General features: G+C 32.8%; 2 protein-coding genes across 2 annotated transcripts; one reads left to right on the forward strand and one right to left on the reverse strand.

Moving 5' to 3' along the window:
* Positions 1-97: 97 nt before the first annotated feature.
* Positions 98-8,528, forward strand: mTor (serine/threonine-protein kinase Tor). The gene is made up of 8 exons (XM_070646406.1): positions 98-693; positions 753-970; positions 1,024-5,824; positions 5,897-6,693; positions 6,757-6,972; positions 7,044-7,649; positions 7,709-8,264; positions 8,329-8,528. The coding sequence occupies exons 1-8, from the start codon at positions 474-476 to the stop codon at positions 8,346-8,348; spliced, it is 7,434 nt and encodes a 2,477-aa protein (XP_070502507.1). The 5' UTR covers positions 98-473; the 3' UTR covers positions 8,349-8,528.
* Positions 8,529-9,182: 654 nt separating this feature from the next.
* Positions 9,183-10,389, reverse strand: LOC139095117 (cytidine deaminase-like). The gene is made up of 4 exons (XM_070646367.1): positions 10,234-10,389; positions 10,108-10,164; positions 9,983-10,045; positions 9,183-9,586 (listed from the first exon to the last, which is right to left on the reverse strand). Exons 1-4 carry the CDS (start codon positions 10,334-10,336, stop codon positions 9,294-9,296), a joined length of 516 nt encoding a protein of 171 aa, XP_070502468.1. The 5' UTR covers positions 10,337-10,389; the 3' UTR covers positions 9,183-9,293.
* Positions 10,390-15,705: the final 5,316 nt, after the last annotated feature.

Consider the following 15,705-nt stretch of genomic DNA (forward strand, 5'->3'; position numbering starts at 1 on the left):
AACAATAGTGACTGTGAAACTTCTTCTACGTATTGTTGCTACGTAAACGTATGTGTAAAAGGGGAAAAAACTGCGCGAAGAAAAGTTTACGCACTAAAGCTATAAAAAAATCAAAATTAGTAAAAATTATTCGGAAAACTTATTGATACACCGTAATTAGTGCATATTAGTTGATAAAAATATCTGAAAACTGTGCATAAAAGTTGTGTTCATAAAATGTAAATAAAATTAAGCACAGAAAATTGTTAATTAAGCGAATTTATTGAAAATTAAATCATTTGCGGTGTAAAGTTTTGTTGTTGTTTTTTTTTCAAAGCGAGGAGAATGAATGTTATGATCCAGCAGATGAAAAAATTGAATTAAATTAACATAGAATCGGCAAAATCAATAATCTAATTATACTCAAGTTAAGAAAACACGCGAAGTCGCGTAAGAAAAATAAACATCCAGACAGTAGTACACAAATATTCAAGATGTCGAAAGATAATATCGTCTCGCAGTTTGTTCAAGGCTTAAAATCAAAAAGTCATCAGAGTAGAGCAGCACAGGAGTTACTGCTTTATGTAAAGACGGAATTGCGTGAAATGCCACAGGAGGAGTTAGTGTCATTTTTAGATGAATTTAACCATCACATATTTGACATGATTTCTTCTGCGGACATAAATGAAAAGAAAGGAGGTGTTTTGGCCATAAGTAAGTTAAATTAAAGTAAAAAATGGCTAGATTTCTATTGATAATCCCTTTAATTTTAGAATGCCTAATTAGTGGAGACGTTGTCAATACGACAACGAGTATTTCACGTTATCTCAATAACCTTCGTGTTCTATTTCCATCGAGTGATGTTGGAGTCATGGAATTGGCAGCTAGAACTCTTGTAAAGTTAGGTCAATTACCTGGATCTAAAGGTGTCGAAAGTTTCGAATATGACATTAAACAAGCATTTGAGTTTATATCTGAGGAACGAAATGAAGTAATTTATAGTTATATGTCGTAATTTCCATGACTAATAATTTCTTTTATTAGGGAAAACGTCAAGCTGCCGTAATTATCTTAAGAGAACTTGCTGTTGCAAATCCAACATTCTTCTATCAACAAGTCTCAAGCTTTTTTGACCATATATTCATGGCAATTCGAGATGCAAAGCCTATGATTAGAGAAAGTGCAGGACAAGCATTGCGTGCTGCACTTATTGTAACTTCTCAGCGAGAAACTGTTAAATTTAATGTAAAACCTGCTTGGTATAAACAATGCTATGATGAGGCAATTTCATGTTTTGAGGAGAATCCTTCCAAAGAGAAAGGTGTAACGAAAGATGATCGAGTACATGGTGCTTTAATTATCTTAAATGAAATTTTGAGATGTTCAAATGCAGTTTGGGAGAAGAAATATACAGCATTAAAACGTTTACAGCCTGAACAGAGGCCTCATGATGATTCATCAACTGTATTTCCACGATTTAGAACGACATTTTCTGATAAATTTGGAACACCGAGCAATCACGTTCCACAGTTTCATTCACAATCTTCCTACCTTTATGATTTTGACACTGATTCAAAGTTCTCACGACATCATCTATCAATCAATGAATCACCGACATGTCGACAAATTATCGAAACAAATTACAATGAAATTTGTAAGCATGTATTAGAGCAAATGCTTTCTAAATCCTCATATGTTCAACAATCGCTCCTGAATATTTTACCACGCTTAGCTGCTTTTAATCGTAATGAATTTGTAAAGAATCATTTAGCAAGAATATTCAATTACTTGTTAATGACACTAAATAGAAAGGAAAAGGATAGAAATATTGCATTCATTACATTGGGCTTTATTGCTGTTGCTGTTGATAAAAGTATTGAACCTTATATAGCCAAAATTATGGATGTAGTTAAATCTTCGTTACCTCAAAAAGATACGCCTGTAAAAAAGAAAATTCAAATGGATTCATCAGTTTTTATATGCATCACATTACTTGGACATGCTGTTAAAAATGGAATATCTAAAGATGTTAAAGATTTACTTGAACCAATGTTTTCGACTGGATTAACACCAGCATTAACAATTTGCTTAAGAGAACTTGCTGAAAATATTCCAAATATTAAGCGAGAAATTTCAGATTTTCTATTAAAAATGCTTTCTCAAGTTTTGCTAACTTCAAAGCCACAACCTCAAGCAGGTACACCAATTAAGCACAATTTAAGCGCGCAATTTGCTGCTTTAACTGTCCAAAGTACTGATAATCAGCCCGACATTTCAACAATCGTACTTGCATTGAGAACATTAGGAACGTTCCAATTTGAAGGACATAATTTATTGCCATTTGTTCAACGATGTGCAGACTATTTCCTCATTAATGACCAACAGGAAATTCGTATTGAAGCAGTACAAACATGCAGTAGTTTACTAAAAATATCCATTCAGCAATCATCTGAAACGACAGGAATTTCAGAAACATTAAAGGAGACAATTTGTCATGTTTTAGAGAAACTTTTAATTGCCGGAGTCACAGATGTTGATGCTAATGTCAGACTACGAGTTTTAAAATCACTTGACGAGACTTTCGACGCGCAATTAGCACAACCATGGTTTTTATCATCATTATTAGTGACACTTAATGACGAAGTTTTTGAAATAAGGGAATTAGCAATAATAACAATTGGACGATTATGCTCAATGAATCCAGCTTATGTCATGCCGAGTTTAAGAAAAACACTTGTTCAGCTATTGACGGAATTAGAGCATTCTGGGATGAGTAGAAATAAGGAACAAAGTGCAAGAATGTTGGATCATTTGATTCTCAATACACCCAAATTAATATCATCCTATATGCGTCCAATTCTATCAATTCTTGTGCCAAAATTAAAAGAAGTGGATTTAAATCCTGGCGTTGTTTTGAATGTTTTACGAGCCATTGGAGACTTGGCAGAAGTAAATAGCCAATCAAATGTTATGGATGCATATGCTGATGATTTATTAACAATTCTCGTAGAGATGTTAACAGACGCTGGTGCACCAAATAAACGAGGAATTGCTCTATGGACTTTAGGTCAAATTGTCAGTGCTACTGGAAAAGTTGTGATACCTTATCATACTTATCCTAACTTGATTGATATTCTTATCAATTTCTTAAAAACTGAAACCGACATTCTCGTACGACATGAAACAATTCGTGTATTAGGATTATTAGGAGCTTTAGATCCATACAAGCATAAAATGAATCGTGGCTTGATTGACAACCAAAATGATACAATATTAATTTCTATATCAGATATAAAAGTTGATGAGTATAATGATTTATCGACAGCTGAAATGTTGGTAAATATGGGAAATCAATTGGATGAATATTATCCAGCCGTTGCTATATCAACATTAATGAAAATCCTCAAGGATGGAAATTTAGCACAGCATCATACAAGCGTTGTACAAGCTGTTACATTCATTTTTAAAAGTTTAGGAATTAAATGTGTGCCTTATTTATCACAAGTATTGCCAAGCTTATTGAATAATATACGAACAGCAGAAGTTAGTAAACGTGACTTCCTGTTTCAACAACTCTCAACTCTGGTCGAAATTGTTAAACAGCATATTATTTGTTATATGGCTGACATTTTTAAGCTAGTTAAAGATTTTTGGGTACCACAAAGTGAATCGACACAAATCACACTCATAAATTTAGTCGAGAAGATATCAATAGCTTTGGGATGTGAATTTAAGGTTTATTTGTCTCAACTTATGCCACATATACTTCGTGTCTTGTCACATGATAATTCAAAGAATAAGAAAGTAACATTTATGCTTCTTGGAACACTACAGAAATTTGGCGATAATCTTGATGACTATTTACACCTTATTGTACCGCCAATTGTTAAACTTTTTGAACCAATTGATGTTCCACAAAATGTCTCAAATGCCGCTTTGGAAACAATCAATCATTTAGCTGAAATTCTCGACTTTACGGACTATTCATCAAGAATAATACATCCACTTGTTCGTGTCATTGACAATTATCCTGATTTAAGACCTGTTGCTCTTGTGACATTGTGTGCGATGGTCATTCAACTTGGAAAGAATTATTTAGTATTTGTGCCATTAGTCAGTAAAACCATGCAGAAGCATAAAATCAATAATACTGAATATGCCAAACTTTTAACAAAAATTCAGAGCAATACAACATTAGCACTTGATGATGAGTTTAGACTTAGACAAACGAGATTTAAGAATCGTGAAATAGCAGTTGTTGTTGATTCCAATACGATTAAAAAGTTGTTGGTATCTGAAAATGATTTACAAGTTTTATGGCAATCAATAAGAAGAGTATCAAAGGATGATTGGCTTGAATGGTTGAAAACATTGAGTATTGGATTATTAAAGGAATCGCAATCGCCAGCATTAAGATCCTGTAAAGCACTCGCACAAAATTATCCACAATTATTAAGAGATTTATTTAATGCTGCATTTATTTCATGCTGGACAGAACTTAGTAATGAGAAGAAAAAGCAATTAGCAGCAAGTTTACAGCAAGCATTAATGGTGCCTGATATTCCTGAAATAACACAAACAATTTTAAATCTTGCTGAATTTATGGAACATTGTGACAGTCAAACGTTACCTATTGACTCAAAATTGCTCGGAGAAAGAGCCATGGACAGTAGAGCATATGCCAAAGCCTTACACTATAAAGAAGCTGAATTTAGACAAGAAAAGACTCACCAAGTTATAGAATCATTAATTTTAATCAACAATAAATTACAGCAAAAAGAAGCTGCTGAAGGTTTACTTGGTTATGTTATGGCACATCCAGAACTAGAAATTCAAGTAAGATGGTATGAGAAATTGCACAATTGGGAGCGTGCTTTAGGATTATATGAGGAAAAATTGAAAAAAGTTGGCGACGATGTTGATTCAATGTTGGGTCAAATGAGATGTTTGGAAGCGATGGGTGAATGGAATGACTTAAGTGAATTAGCGACAGAAAAATGGGATATTTTAACAAGTGATGGACATTCACGTGCTGGACGATTGGCAGCTGTTGCATCTTGGGGTCTACAAGATTGGGATAAGATGGCTTCATATGTAAAATGTATTCCTGAAGAAACACAAGATGGAAGCTTTTATCGAGCAGTTCTCGCAATTCATAATAATGATTTTGAAAGTGGACAGAAGCTGATTGATCAAACTCGTCTTTTATTGGATACGGAATTAACAGCAATGGCTGGAGAATCATATGAACGAGCTTATGGTGCAATGGTATGTGTTCAAATGCTTTCGGAACTTGAGGAAGTCATTCATTACAAATTGATTCCTGAGCGTCGTGAAAATATTAAAAATATGTGGTGGAAGAGACTGCGAGGAGGTCAGCGGCTTGTTGAAGATTGGCAGAAAATAATTCAAGTTCATTCATTAGTCGTTTCACCTCAAGAAGATGTACATACATGGCTTAAATATGCTTCATTATGCAGGAAGAGTAAACAACTTAAGCTTTCACACAAAACACTTGTTATGTTGTTAGGATGTGACCCATCTCAAAACGTAGATCAAGATTTGCCTGTCGTTCAACCTCATGTCACATTTGCATATACAAAACATTTGTGGATGGATGGAAAGGAGCAAATGGCATACGATAAACTTTCCAGATTCGTTATCACATTTAATAATGTCATACAGAGGAACACTCAAGCTGCAACATCACAGGATGCTAATAATCGACTGCTCGCTAGATGCTATATGAAATTAGGACTTTGGCAGAATAAGCTTGAGGGATTGAATGATTCATCTATTGAAAGCATTTTGTCGTACTATGAAGCAGCTACAAATCTTGATAAAAGTAAGTCCAACAAAATTCTTTATTTTTTCAAATATTTTCTAACCGTTATATTTTAAATTATTTCTTTCATAGCTTCATATAAAGCATGGCATTCGTGGGCTTATGCAAACTTTAAAGTTATTCAGACGCAACGCTTAGATCTTGCAAAGGTTGATCCTTCACAGACTTCATCCAACACAGTCGCTGCTGCTGCAAATGAAGTAATTCGAAAAGATAAAGAGAATCAATTGGTTCTTCAATATGCTGTACCTGCATTAAAAGGATTCTTTAGGTCTATAAACTTATCGCAAGGAAACTCACTGCAAGATACTTTACGCTTATTGACATTATGGTTTGATTATGGACAAACTTCTGAAGTTATTGATGCCTTAAATGAAGGAATTCGCATAATTGAAATTAATACATGGCTTCAAGTCATCCCACAATTGATTGCTAGGATTGATACGCCAAGGCTATTTGTTGGAGAATTAATTCATAAATTATTGTCCGATATTGGCAAGTCACATCCGCAAGCTCTCGTTTATCCTCTCTCTGTTGCTTCCAAATCTGCTTCGCTAAATCGAAAGAATGCTGCAAATAGGATTCTAAATTCAATGAAGGAACACTCAAGTACACTTGTTGAACAAGCAAAAATGTGCAGTGAAGAATTGATTCGTGTTGCTATTTTATGGCACGAGCAATGGTATGAAGGATTAGAAGAAGCTTCGCGGTTATATTTCGGCGAACGGGACATTAAAGGAATGTTTGATACTTTAGCGCCGCTTCATGCTATGCTTCAAAGAGGTCCACAAACTTTAAAGGAAACTTCATTTAATCAAGCTTATGGACGAGAATTGTCGGATGCTTTTGAATGGTGTAATAATTATAAGGTATGATGATAATATGATTAACACTTGAATGCTTATTTATGGAATTTATTCTAATTTTTTTAGGTAACTGGCAACATGAGGGATCTAACACAAGCTTGGGATCTCTACTATCATGTTTTCCGCCGCATTTCAAAACAACTGCCTCAATTAACGTCACTAGAACTTCAATATGTTAGTCCCAAGCTTCTAAAGTGTAGGGATCTAGAATTGGCAGTTCCAGGATCCTATGCTCCTGGCCAGGAACTTATCAAAATCTCCAGCATTCAGACAAATCTACAGGTAAGTCCATTGGGTTTTTTTAAATCCGTCGGATTTATTTTAATCCATGATTTCAAAATAAATTCTTTTAGGTCATTACATCGAAACAACGGCCTAGGAAATTATGCATCAGGGGATCGAATGGAAAAGATTACATGTTCTTGCTGAAAGGTCACGAGGATTTACGTCAAGATGAACGAGTTATGCAGCTATTTGGTTTAGCAAACACGCTTCTATTAAATGATCCAGATACATTTAGACGAAATTTGACAATTCAACGCTATGCTGTAATTCCACTTAGCACAAATAGTGGTTTAATCGGATGGGTGCCACATTGTGACACTCTTCATGTTTTAATTAGGGATTATCGTGAAAAGAAGAAGACGCTGATTAATATTGAACATCGATTGATGTTACGTATGGCACCTGACTATGAGAAATTAACATTAATGCAAAAAGTAGAAGTCTTTGAATATGCCTTAAGTCTAACTAGTGGTGACGATCTTGCTAAACTTTTATGGCTTAAGAGTCCATCATCTGAAGTTTGGTTTGAACGTCGAACGAATTATACTCGATCGTTGGCTACTATGTCTATGGTCGGATATATTTTGGGTCTTGGAGATCGTCATCCTTCAAATTTGATGCTTGATCGTTTGAGTGGAAAAATTCTTCATATCGATTTTGGAGATTGCTTTGAGGTAAGTCGATGAATTAAATTTTTTATCTTATAGATTAATAATTAATATTTTTGTGTTAGGTTGCTATGACTCGCGAGAAATTCCCGGAAAAGATTCCATTCCGTTTGACGAGAATGTTAATCAATGCAATGGAAGTGACTGGAATAGAAGGAACATATAGAAAGACATGCGAAAGTGTCATGTCAGTGTTGAGGAAGAATAAAGACAGTTTAATGGCTGTTCTTGAAGCCTTCGTTTATGATCCGTTACTTAATTGGCGTTTGCTGGATACAGCAGATAGAAATAAAAGATCCAAAAATCTCGATGTCGGTGGTGCTGGAAATATCGACAGTTTAGGTGAAAGTGCTGAAGATTCAATGGAACTACTAAGCTTTGCTGGAAATCCAAAAGCTGTCGCACCAAAACCAGTAGAAGTAGTTGGAGACGAAAATACACAAAATTATGTACATCCTGCCGAAGTTACAAACAAAAAAGCTAGAACGATTATCGATCGTGTAAAACAGAAACTTACTGGAAGTGATTTTAATCAACAAGAACAGGTTGATGTACAAAGACAAGTTGATTTACTTATTGAACAAGCCACAAACAACGAAAATTTATGTCAAAATTATATCGGTAAGTCGTTAAAATTTATTGTCAATTTTTGTCATTTCCTAATTGCTTCTTTTTTCATTTATAGGATGGTGCCCATTTTGGTAAAAAAAGAAAACTTTTTGTTTGTTAATAGAATTAAGAAAAAATTGTTTCATAGATTATTATCAGATTATAATAACTACCCTATTAACTATAAGTGTCATGCTTAAGTCTTTAAAATTGTAACGAAGATTATAAAAATAAAAAATAAAAAACAAGATAACAGAAAAAATAATTAATAATTCATTAGAATTTGTTCTGACTGACTCCTTTTGTGGGTTTTTTTTTTATTTCTATTTAAAAATTTAAATGATTTGTTTTGAATTTGCAGTTTTAGGTCATAAATGAATCGTCTCGTCTATCAAGTACGGAAAATATTCATATTAATTGATATTTAATGTATTACAAACGGCTATCCCCAATGCTGTTTGTTGAACTTCCTACATTAAAACCATACAAATTCAACAATTTCATAAAATATTCTCGAAGTTCAAGGCACAGTCGTCACCAACAAGCTTTCATATCATACCAAGTAGAAGTGATTTATATCTTTATTTCACATAAATTATTCAAGCTACGCATATTTTAAAATAAACTCATAAATCGCAAAAGCTATGTACACTAGGAGCAAACAAATTTAAATCTCGTTTTTAATTGCACGTTCATATCAAAAAAACGATAAGAATTAGCTGGAATTTAATCTGAGTCAGCAAATTTAGAAGAAAGAAAGTTTAAATCAATTAAATATTGAAAACAAATGTGCTATCGACTTGCTAATAATCCAGTTGTGAATCAAAATAGAAAATGTGGTTCAAGAGTAGCAAAAGATAACCTTTAGATAATATACAGTCATAAATAATAAACGTCTCCTGTTAAGTAGTTTGATATATATACACAGTATTATAAGCTTATTATATCATATCCATAAATAATTTTATTTAAAAAATTCACTGATTTTAAATATTTTTTTGGTTCTGCATTAATTAAGCATGATTTTAATCCATTCTTAATTTATGAATTTTGCTTCAATCGACTTGAATCAAACCGATACGGCAGTAACTCGTACAGTGATGTACAGAGAATTCTTACAGGAACTGGCTTTGAAATGTACACTTTTATATCTTTTGATGCAAATTCTGACAATACTTGACGACAAACACCACAAGGACTTGTGAATTGATCTTCCTGAAATGCAACCACAGCGACTGCTTCGAAACTCGTGTGACCTTCACTTACTGCCTTTACAATTGCTGTTCTTTCCGCACAAATTGAAGGAGTATGTGCTCCATTCTCGACATTGCAGCCTGTATGAAATAGAATAGATTAATAATTTTAATGTTTGAAAACCATACAACTACACTATAGAACAATACAAAGTCGGACTCAAAGCCATACAAATTCAGATCAATTAATGAAATGTATGAAGAAAACCATACAAATTATTCACAAAACTGTATAAATTCACTCAAATGATTCAAGGTCATACAAATTCCCATGTGTAAAACCATACAAATTCTTTTCCACCACATTTAAATAACCACAAATTCGTTTTCAGAACCATACAATTCCTTTCTCAATCACATTAAAAAATCTGGGTACATGACTTTGTGCACGATTTAAAAATTAGTCATAGAATATGATGCAACAGCTGCATTGAACATATGTTATACGCATATGAATACTAATTTTGCACATTTTACCTTTGATTATTTCACCACTTGTTGTTCGTAGAGCGGCACCGACAGCAAAATTCGAGTATGGACCTTAATGATTAAGCACAATCAATTTAATCAATCACTAAGTTATTATTGAATTATTAACTTACAGTAAGCAAGCTTCCTTGCTTGTACAGCACTTTCTATGAGCTCTTGAACGCTGAGATCTTTTAATTGAATTAAAATTCAAATTTAGTTATTTTTTCCGATAATCACAACAAGTCACAAATAATTACCTAAGTCGTCGAAATTCTGAATTTTCTGATGATCTTTTCCATTCATCTCCATCTTTCTATTCACGGTCTTTTCACGTACAAAGTTGAATAAAAACTGAAGCATGAAGTTTCCAATATATATGTGCGAGAGCGAGTTGTTTTGTAAAGGTTCTTTTTTTTAATAAATCAGCTGTTTGGGAATAGATAAAATACAACATAGACAGCTGTACGTAATGTATGAAACGAAATAAACATTGAACAGTCTTAGTTCCATTTTCTCTATGTCTCATTCGCTATGGAATGAAAAAAATTGTTTTACTTAAGTATTGAGAATTGTTGGAAGTGGAAATGATTAGAACTGGAATAGTGCAATGACATTAGCTAATTTGAGATGATTTTCTTGTACGCTATTGACCCACATTTTCACGACATTAAAACCTGTTATTTTAAATGCAATAGAATTATGATTGAGTGAGATTTATCTTGTGCTGTACATTCTGTTGTTTATTCTTCTATATTTTTTATTTGCGTACATATTTTTATATCGATGCTAATAATTTTGTTGTTTGACTTCCTCGAACATGTGCTGACTATTATCAATTATTTGTGATAGAAATTCGCATGTCTTACTATTAACAATAAAATAATTACGATCGTCAATTGAGAAATGTTTGTTGTAGATCTGCGTCAACTGAAGTGTTTGTTTAAGCATTTTAATAATCTTTTTGGACCAATCGTTGTCTTCGAATTTGTCGTCAAGATCCTGGACTGCTAAGAATATTTTCATCAGTAAATTTAAAATCCCATGAAAACCTTTTGAGAAATTTGGCAGGAATGAGATCAAATTTGTAAGCATGTTTCTCCTACTTGTGCTTAATTTTCGCTGTTCATATAGATTGAAAAGGTCACTGCTTGATTCTTGGAAATTATGAATCGAGCATGTTAACGTTTGTATTATATTCAGCATCAATTTAACAATTTGAGTTTCAATAATTGGCCGGAAATGAATGTTGATGTCATCCTTAGCTATGTCCAATGAAATTCTTTGGAATTTCACATCAACTCCAGTTTTCAAGGCACTCGGGATTTCCAGCTGCTTAAATGCACTTTCAATTAAGTTGTTAATCTTTTCAAATTCATTGTAAAATATCAAACTGCTCATGTACTTGCTGTCATACTTAAAATTCTCATTAAACACTTGATGATCATAGAAATTTGTAATTAATACCGCAAATTGTAATAATGTCTGAAATATTGTCTCCGCAATTTCATCGTCTATGATTACTTCCCCATGACTGATTTTGTCACGAAGTCTTGGACCATCTGAAGCATAAAATAAGTCGTAATGCATGTAAAAAATTGATCTTGGAAAAAATTCCAATAGCTTGTTCCGTTGATGTGTCTTTCTGATTTCTAATTCCTGAATTTTTGTGATTTTACCAATTACTAGTGGAGTCATGTCGTTGCTTAATATGTAGCCATAAAATATTGAGTCCATTATAATGTAATATTTGTCAACTTCAGCTGTTACTGAAATTTCATTAATTTGACCGTAGATGAATCTAAGTAAATTCTCTATTTGTGATAGTATTAAATAAATTCCGTCGAAGAACTTTCCTGCTGCATAAAAATCCATCACAGTTTTCCATGCTTCATAATTGCAGTTCCGGACCACTTTTGATAATAAAATGTTCTTAAATGATTCCTTTTCGATTTTGATTTCCTTCAAAAATTTGATAGGCTTCCGTGGTTTAGATCTTATTGTTCTGCTTCCCAAATACTTGCCATAAGAGACAATAATCACAAATAAGAATGACAAGTATGAAGGGTTGATAGCTTCTAAAAATCCATGCCATGCTACATTCCTTAGATTTACTCCCTTTGATGTGCCAAGAAGAATTTGGAGTATGAAGATCTATTGAAGAATAAATATAGTTAGCTACAAATGTTGACGATGCAGTTTAATTAACTTACCTGGATTGCATCAAAAAAGTCACATGCTTTCAGTTCATTTAACAAATCCTTTAATAAATGTGGAGGTTGGTGACTGAATTTTGTCTGATATAAATTTCCTAATGAGAATTCTAGTATAGCAGTTATCTGCAAAAAGCCGGTTAATGCATACTGCTCTGGATGATTGTGAAATTCCTCAAAAATCCTTATAGTCTCAGCTGTTGAGTATGTCCACACAGACCATGTTTTAAGTGTTTCCAAAAACTCTTCTTTCTTATTAATAATGGCATCATGTGAGCTCAGAATAATTGGATCTATGACCCGTTTTAAGTTCAGACATGTCAATTGATCATTCAGGTTTTCTAAAATAGTAAATTTTCATTAATTTACAAAATGTCATTTCACGGGATCATTATTTTCTTACCATGACTTGTAAGTAGTTTACTGATTTCCTCCCAATTGAGTGTAAAGTCACTTAATATCCATGAAATCTGCTGATTTGTTCTGTGAATTAAGAGCAAGTCTTCTATTTGTTTTGAAATGTTTTGCATCTTTAAGAAACAAAATGATGCAAATATTCAAAATTCTAAAGTCTGTTGGACAAAACTTAGCTCTATATATTCGTTAGACGAGATGAATTGAGCATTTCAGTTAGTTTCATGCTGGATTACTATTATATTTGCATTCATATCCTTCAAGTCTTACAGAATATTAATCACCAATATCATCTTCATCATTAATGATGACAGTCATTGAAAGCTTTTGTTTAAATTTCAATTTGACCGTTAAAAAAGTTCATCAAAGCTTTCTGCCACAAAGAATCACATTTTATTATCATGAAAATTTCATCATATAAAAATTTAAAAAAAATACTACGTCGTAGACTGTTTACGCACGTCCGACAAAGGAAATAAAAAAAATGAAATCGTCCGCCTTTAAAAAAGCCTGAAAAGGGATGAAATATTATTCACAGATGACGTAAAAAAATCAGCTTATTTCATAAGAAAACAATCAATATTTTCTGAGAAAAAGGACTGGTGCTGTTACAACAGTAAGTAAGGAAAATAACAAAAAGAAGTAATATGAACATGATGGCTCATATATTATCCAAGTTTACAGCTTGGCAAGGTCACAAAAATAAAATATTTTCCTTCTACATCTCCGCTTTTATTCAGATTCATTGAAGAGTAAAAACACAAAAAACTTTCATTGATAAATTTATATTGTATGTCATTTTCATTTTCATTGCTTCCAATACATAAATAGACTGTTAATTATCAATTGCATATTGGATGCATTTAAAAGAAAAAGAGAAAAAAAAAAATTATTGCGTCTTCCCTTGAGTCAGTAAAGATTTTTAATTGAGTAATTAATTGATGACTTTCAACTAATTTCTCACTAAACAAATGTTATTTCAAATCAATTTCAATTGTAAATCAATTCTTTTCAATTTGTTTGATATATTTTCTTCCTTGATATTTAATTTTTCTATTCCGTTGCACAATAATAAACGTAAAGAACAAGAAAAACAAGGGAAATAAGTGGAAATAATGGCGTGCAAGAAGGGCTTGTTTATGTAAATGTATAAATTTCATGGATGAAAAGAAGAAGAACCACGTGAATCAGGTGAACATGAGATAGCTATGTGCTTATCGTCATAATGTCAATCACATTGGATTGTGTATAAATAGATTAATAAACATTTTGTTCCATATCAATTTTCGACAAATAACACTACTTAAATGTCACATTCGATAGATAGGAATCACTGGTTTACCATCCTATTAAAATCAAGTTGTAACAAATAATTCGGTGTTGATAAAAAAAATTGAAGGCGTCCTTTGAAGTCTAAATCTTTACCACACGAAAATGTTTGTAATGCGATGTGATAAAAGCATTTTTGCGTAGCAAAATGATCCCATAAAATGCCTTAAATCTTCCACCCACAGCTTCACAAAGAGCATCGTCAAATGTTTGTCATAAAGCATCATTTTCATGACTTTTGTTTCAATTTGAATTTAATGAATTTCAGACATGCCATCACATGAGATTACTAATTATTAATCTATATAGATTATGTTGTATCTAGTATAATATTTCATATTATGACAACACCTACATTACTTCTTTTGAATTTAACTGTATTGTCCATATCCCCCTGTTATTAGAAATTATGACTTGGGTCACGTAGTCTCAACTATATCAATATTCAACAAATGTAAATAAAATCAAGGAAATCATCAGGTCAGCATCATTGGCAGTAAGGATACATTTTTGCTATGCATCCACAAGTACAGTGTTGTTCACACTTTATGCTGTGGCACATTAGTGTCGCATATGCCATGGACCACATGTCGTGTGCGTCATGGCTTACCACTGTGATATGCCGTCGCACAAAACAGTATGATCAGCACTGCACTGGAGTGTCGTCAAAAGCTTCAAATGTGTCGCGACAGCTAAATTTACACAAGAACGTCACAATATAGCCATAAAACGTAATGCACACGTAGTTCATACATTGTCAGTCCCAAGTACAAATCAATTCAAGCCAAGAAGTTCATATATTTTTTTTTCTAAATTATGCCAAAAATATCATCGAGTATACATTATATCAATAAGAAAGTAAATTAAGAAGAAGACTTTCGTTGTTTGCTTTCACAAAAGTTGACTGTTAATATGAATTGAATGGTTTATGGAAAATCCTCATTATTACGTGACACTGTGTTGAAAAGGTTTTGTTATGAAAAAGTTTGATTTTTCAAGAATGTTGTCAGCGCTAAACATCCGTATCTTAATGAAAACATATTATGCATAAACACACGTGTCTAAAAATTCTTACTTAATTTGCCTTTAAGAAATTTTTATGATGTACATAAATTAAATGACTAGTAATAGATCGTATAATTTGAATATGTAATAAAAATTAAATCAAACGGAAGTTTCATTGTATTACAAGTATTAACCCCCATTAAGCATGAAGGTATGTGTAGACAAATCTCAGAATCTCAAGCTCACATGCTTTGGATGAAGGTAAGAGCTTATCTCGAATGCGTCAATGTGGCGTGTTGCCACTTACGTCGTAAAATTGAATCAAAATCAGCCACACGATGCCATCAGAGCAACTTCATGTTAATGGTCAACATCCTAGCGGTACCCTAACGAATACAATGTGCTGTTCTGTAAAATGACAGACAAAAGGAACAACGATCTAATAAAATGAGTACATCCACAAATTGTGTGTGTTTTTTAAGACGCAAAAAACATTTATCCACCGCTCAAGGTCATCGAATCTAAGAGCCATAGAATGTAATTTGATGAAATGAGAACAGAAGAAAAATATTATTGAGATTTCGTGAACCGAACCCCTTCATCATTATATAGCACAACTAAAAAGTCTATGAGGCAGTTTTACTTCTTCTTCTTCCATTTTTTTTTCTCCCGTTTACAAGAAAAGGAAATAAAAAGAGAAGAAAAAACTGCTTCCATGACCCTCCTATGATGTCTATAAAGTGAGCAAGAGCATTGTATTTACGAGATAGG

Source organism: Chironomus tepperi, unplaced genomic scaffold, assembly GCF_022539635.2.
Source record: "Chironomus tepperi strain 1889 unplaced genomic scaffold, CSIRO-AGI_Ctep_v1 contig_359, whole genome shotgun sequence".
Classification (NCBI taxonomy): domain Eukaryota; kingdom Metazoa; phylum Arthropoda; class Insecta; order Diptera; family Chironomidae; genus Chironomus; species Chironomus tepperi.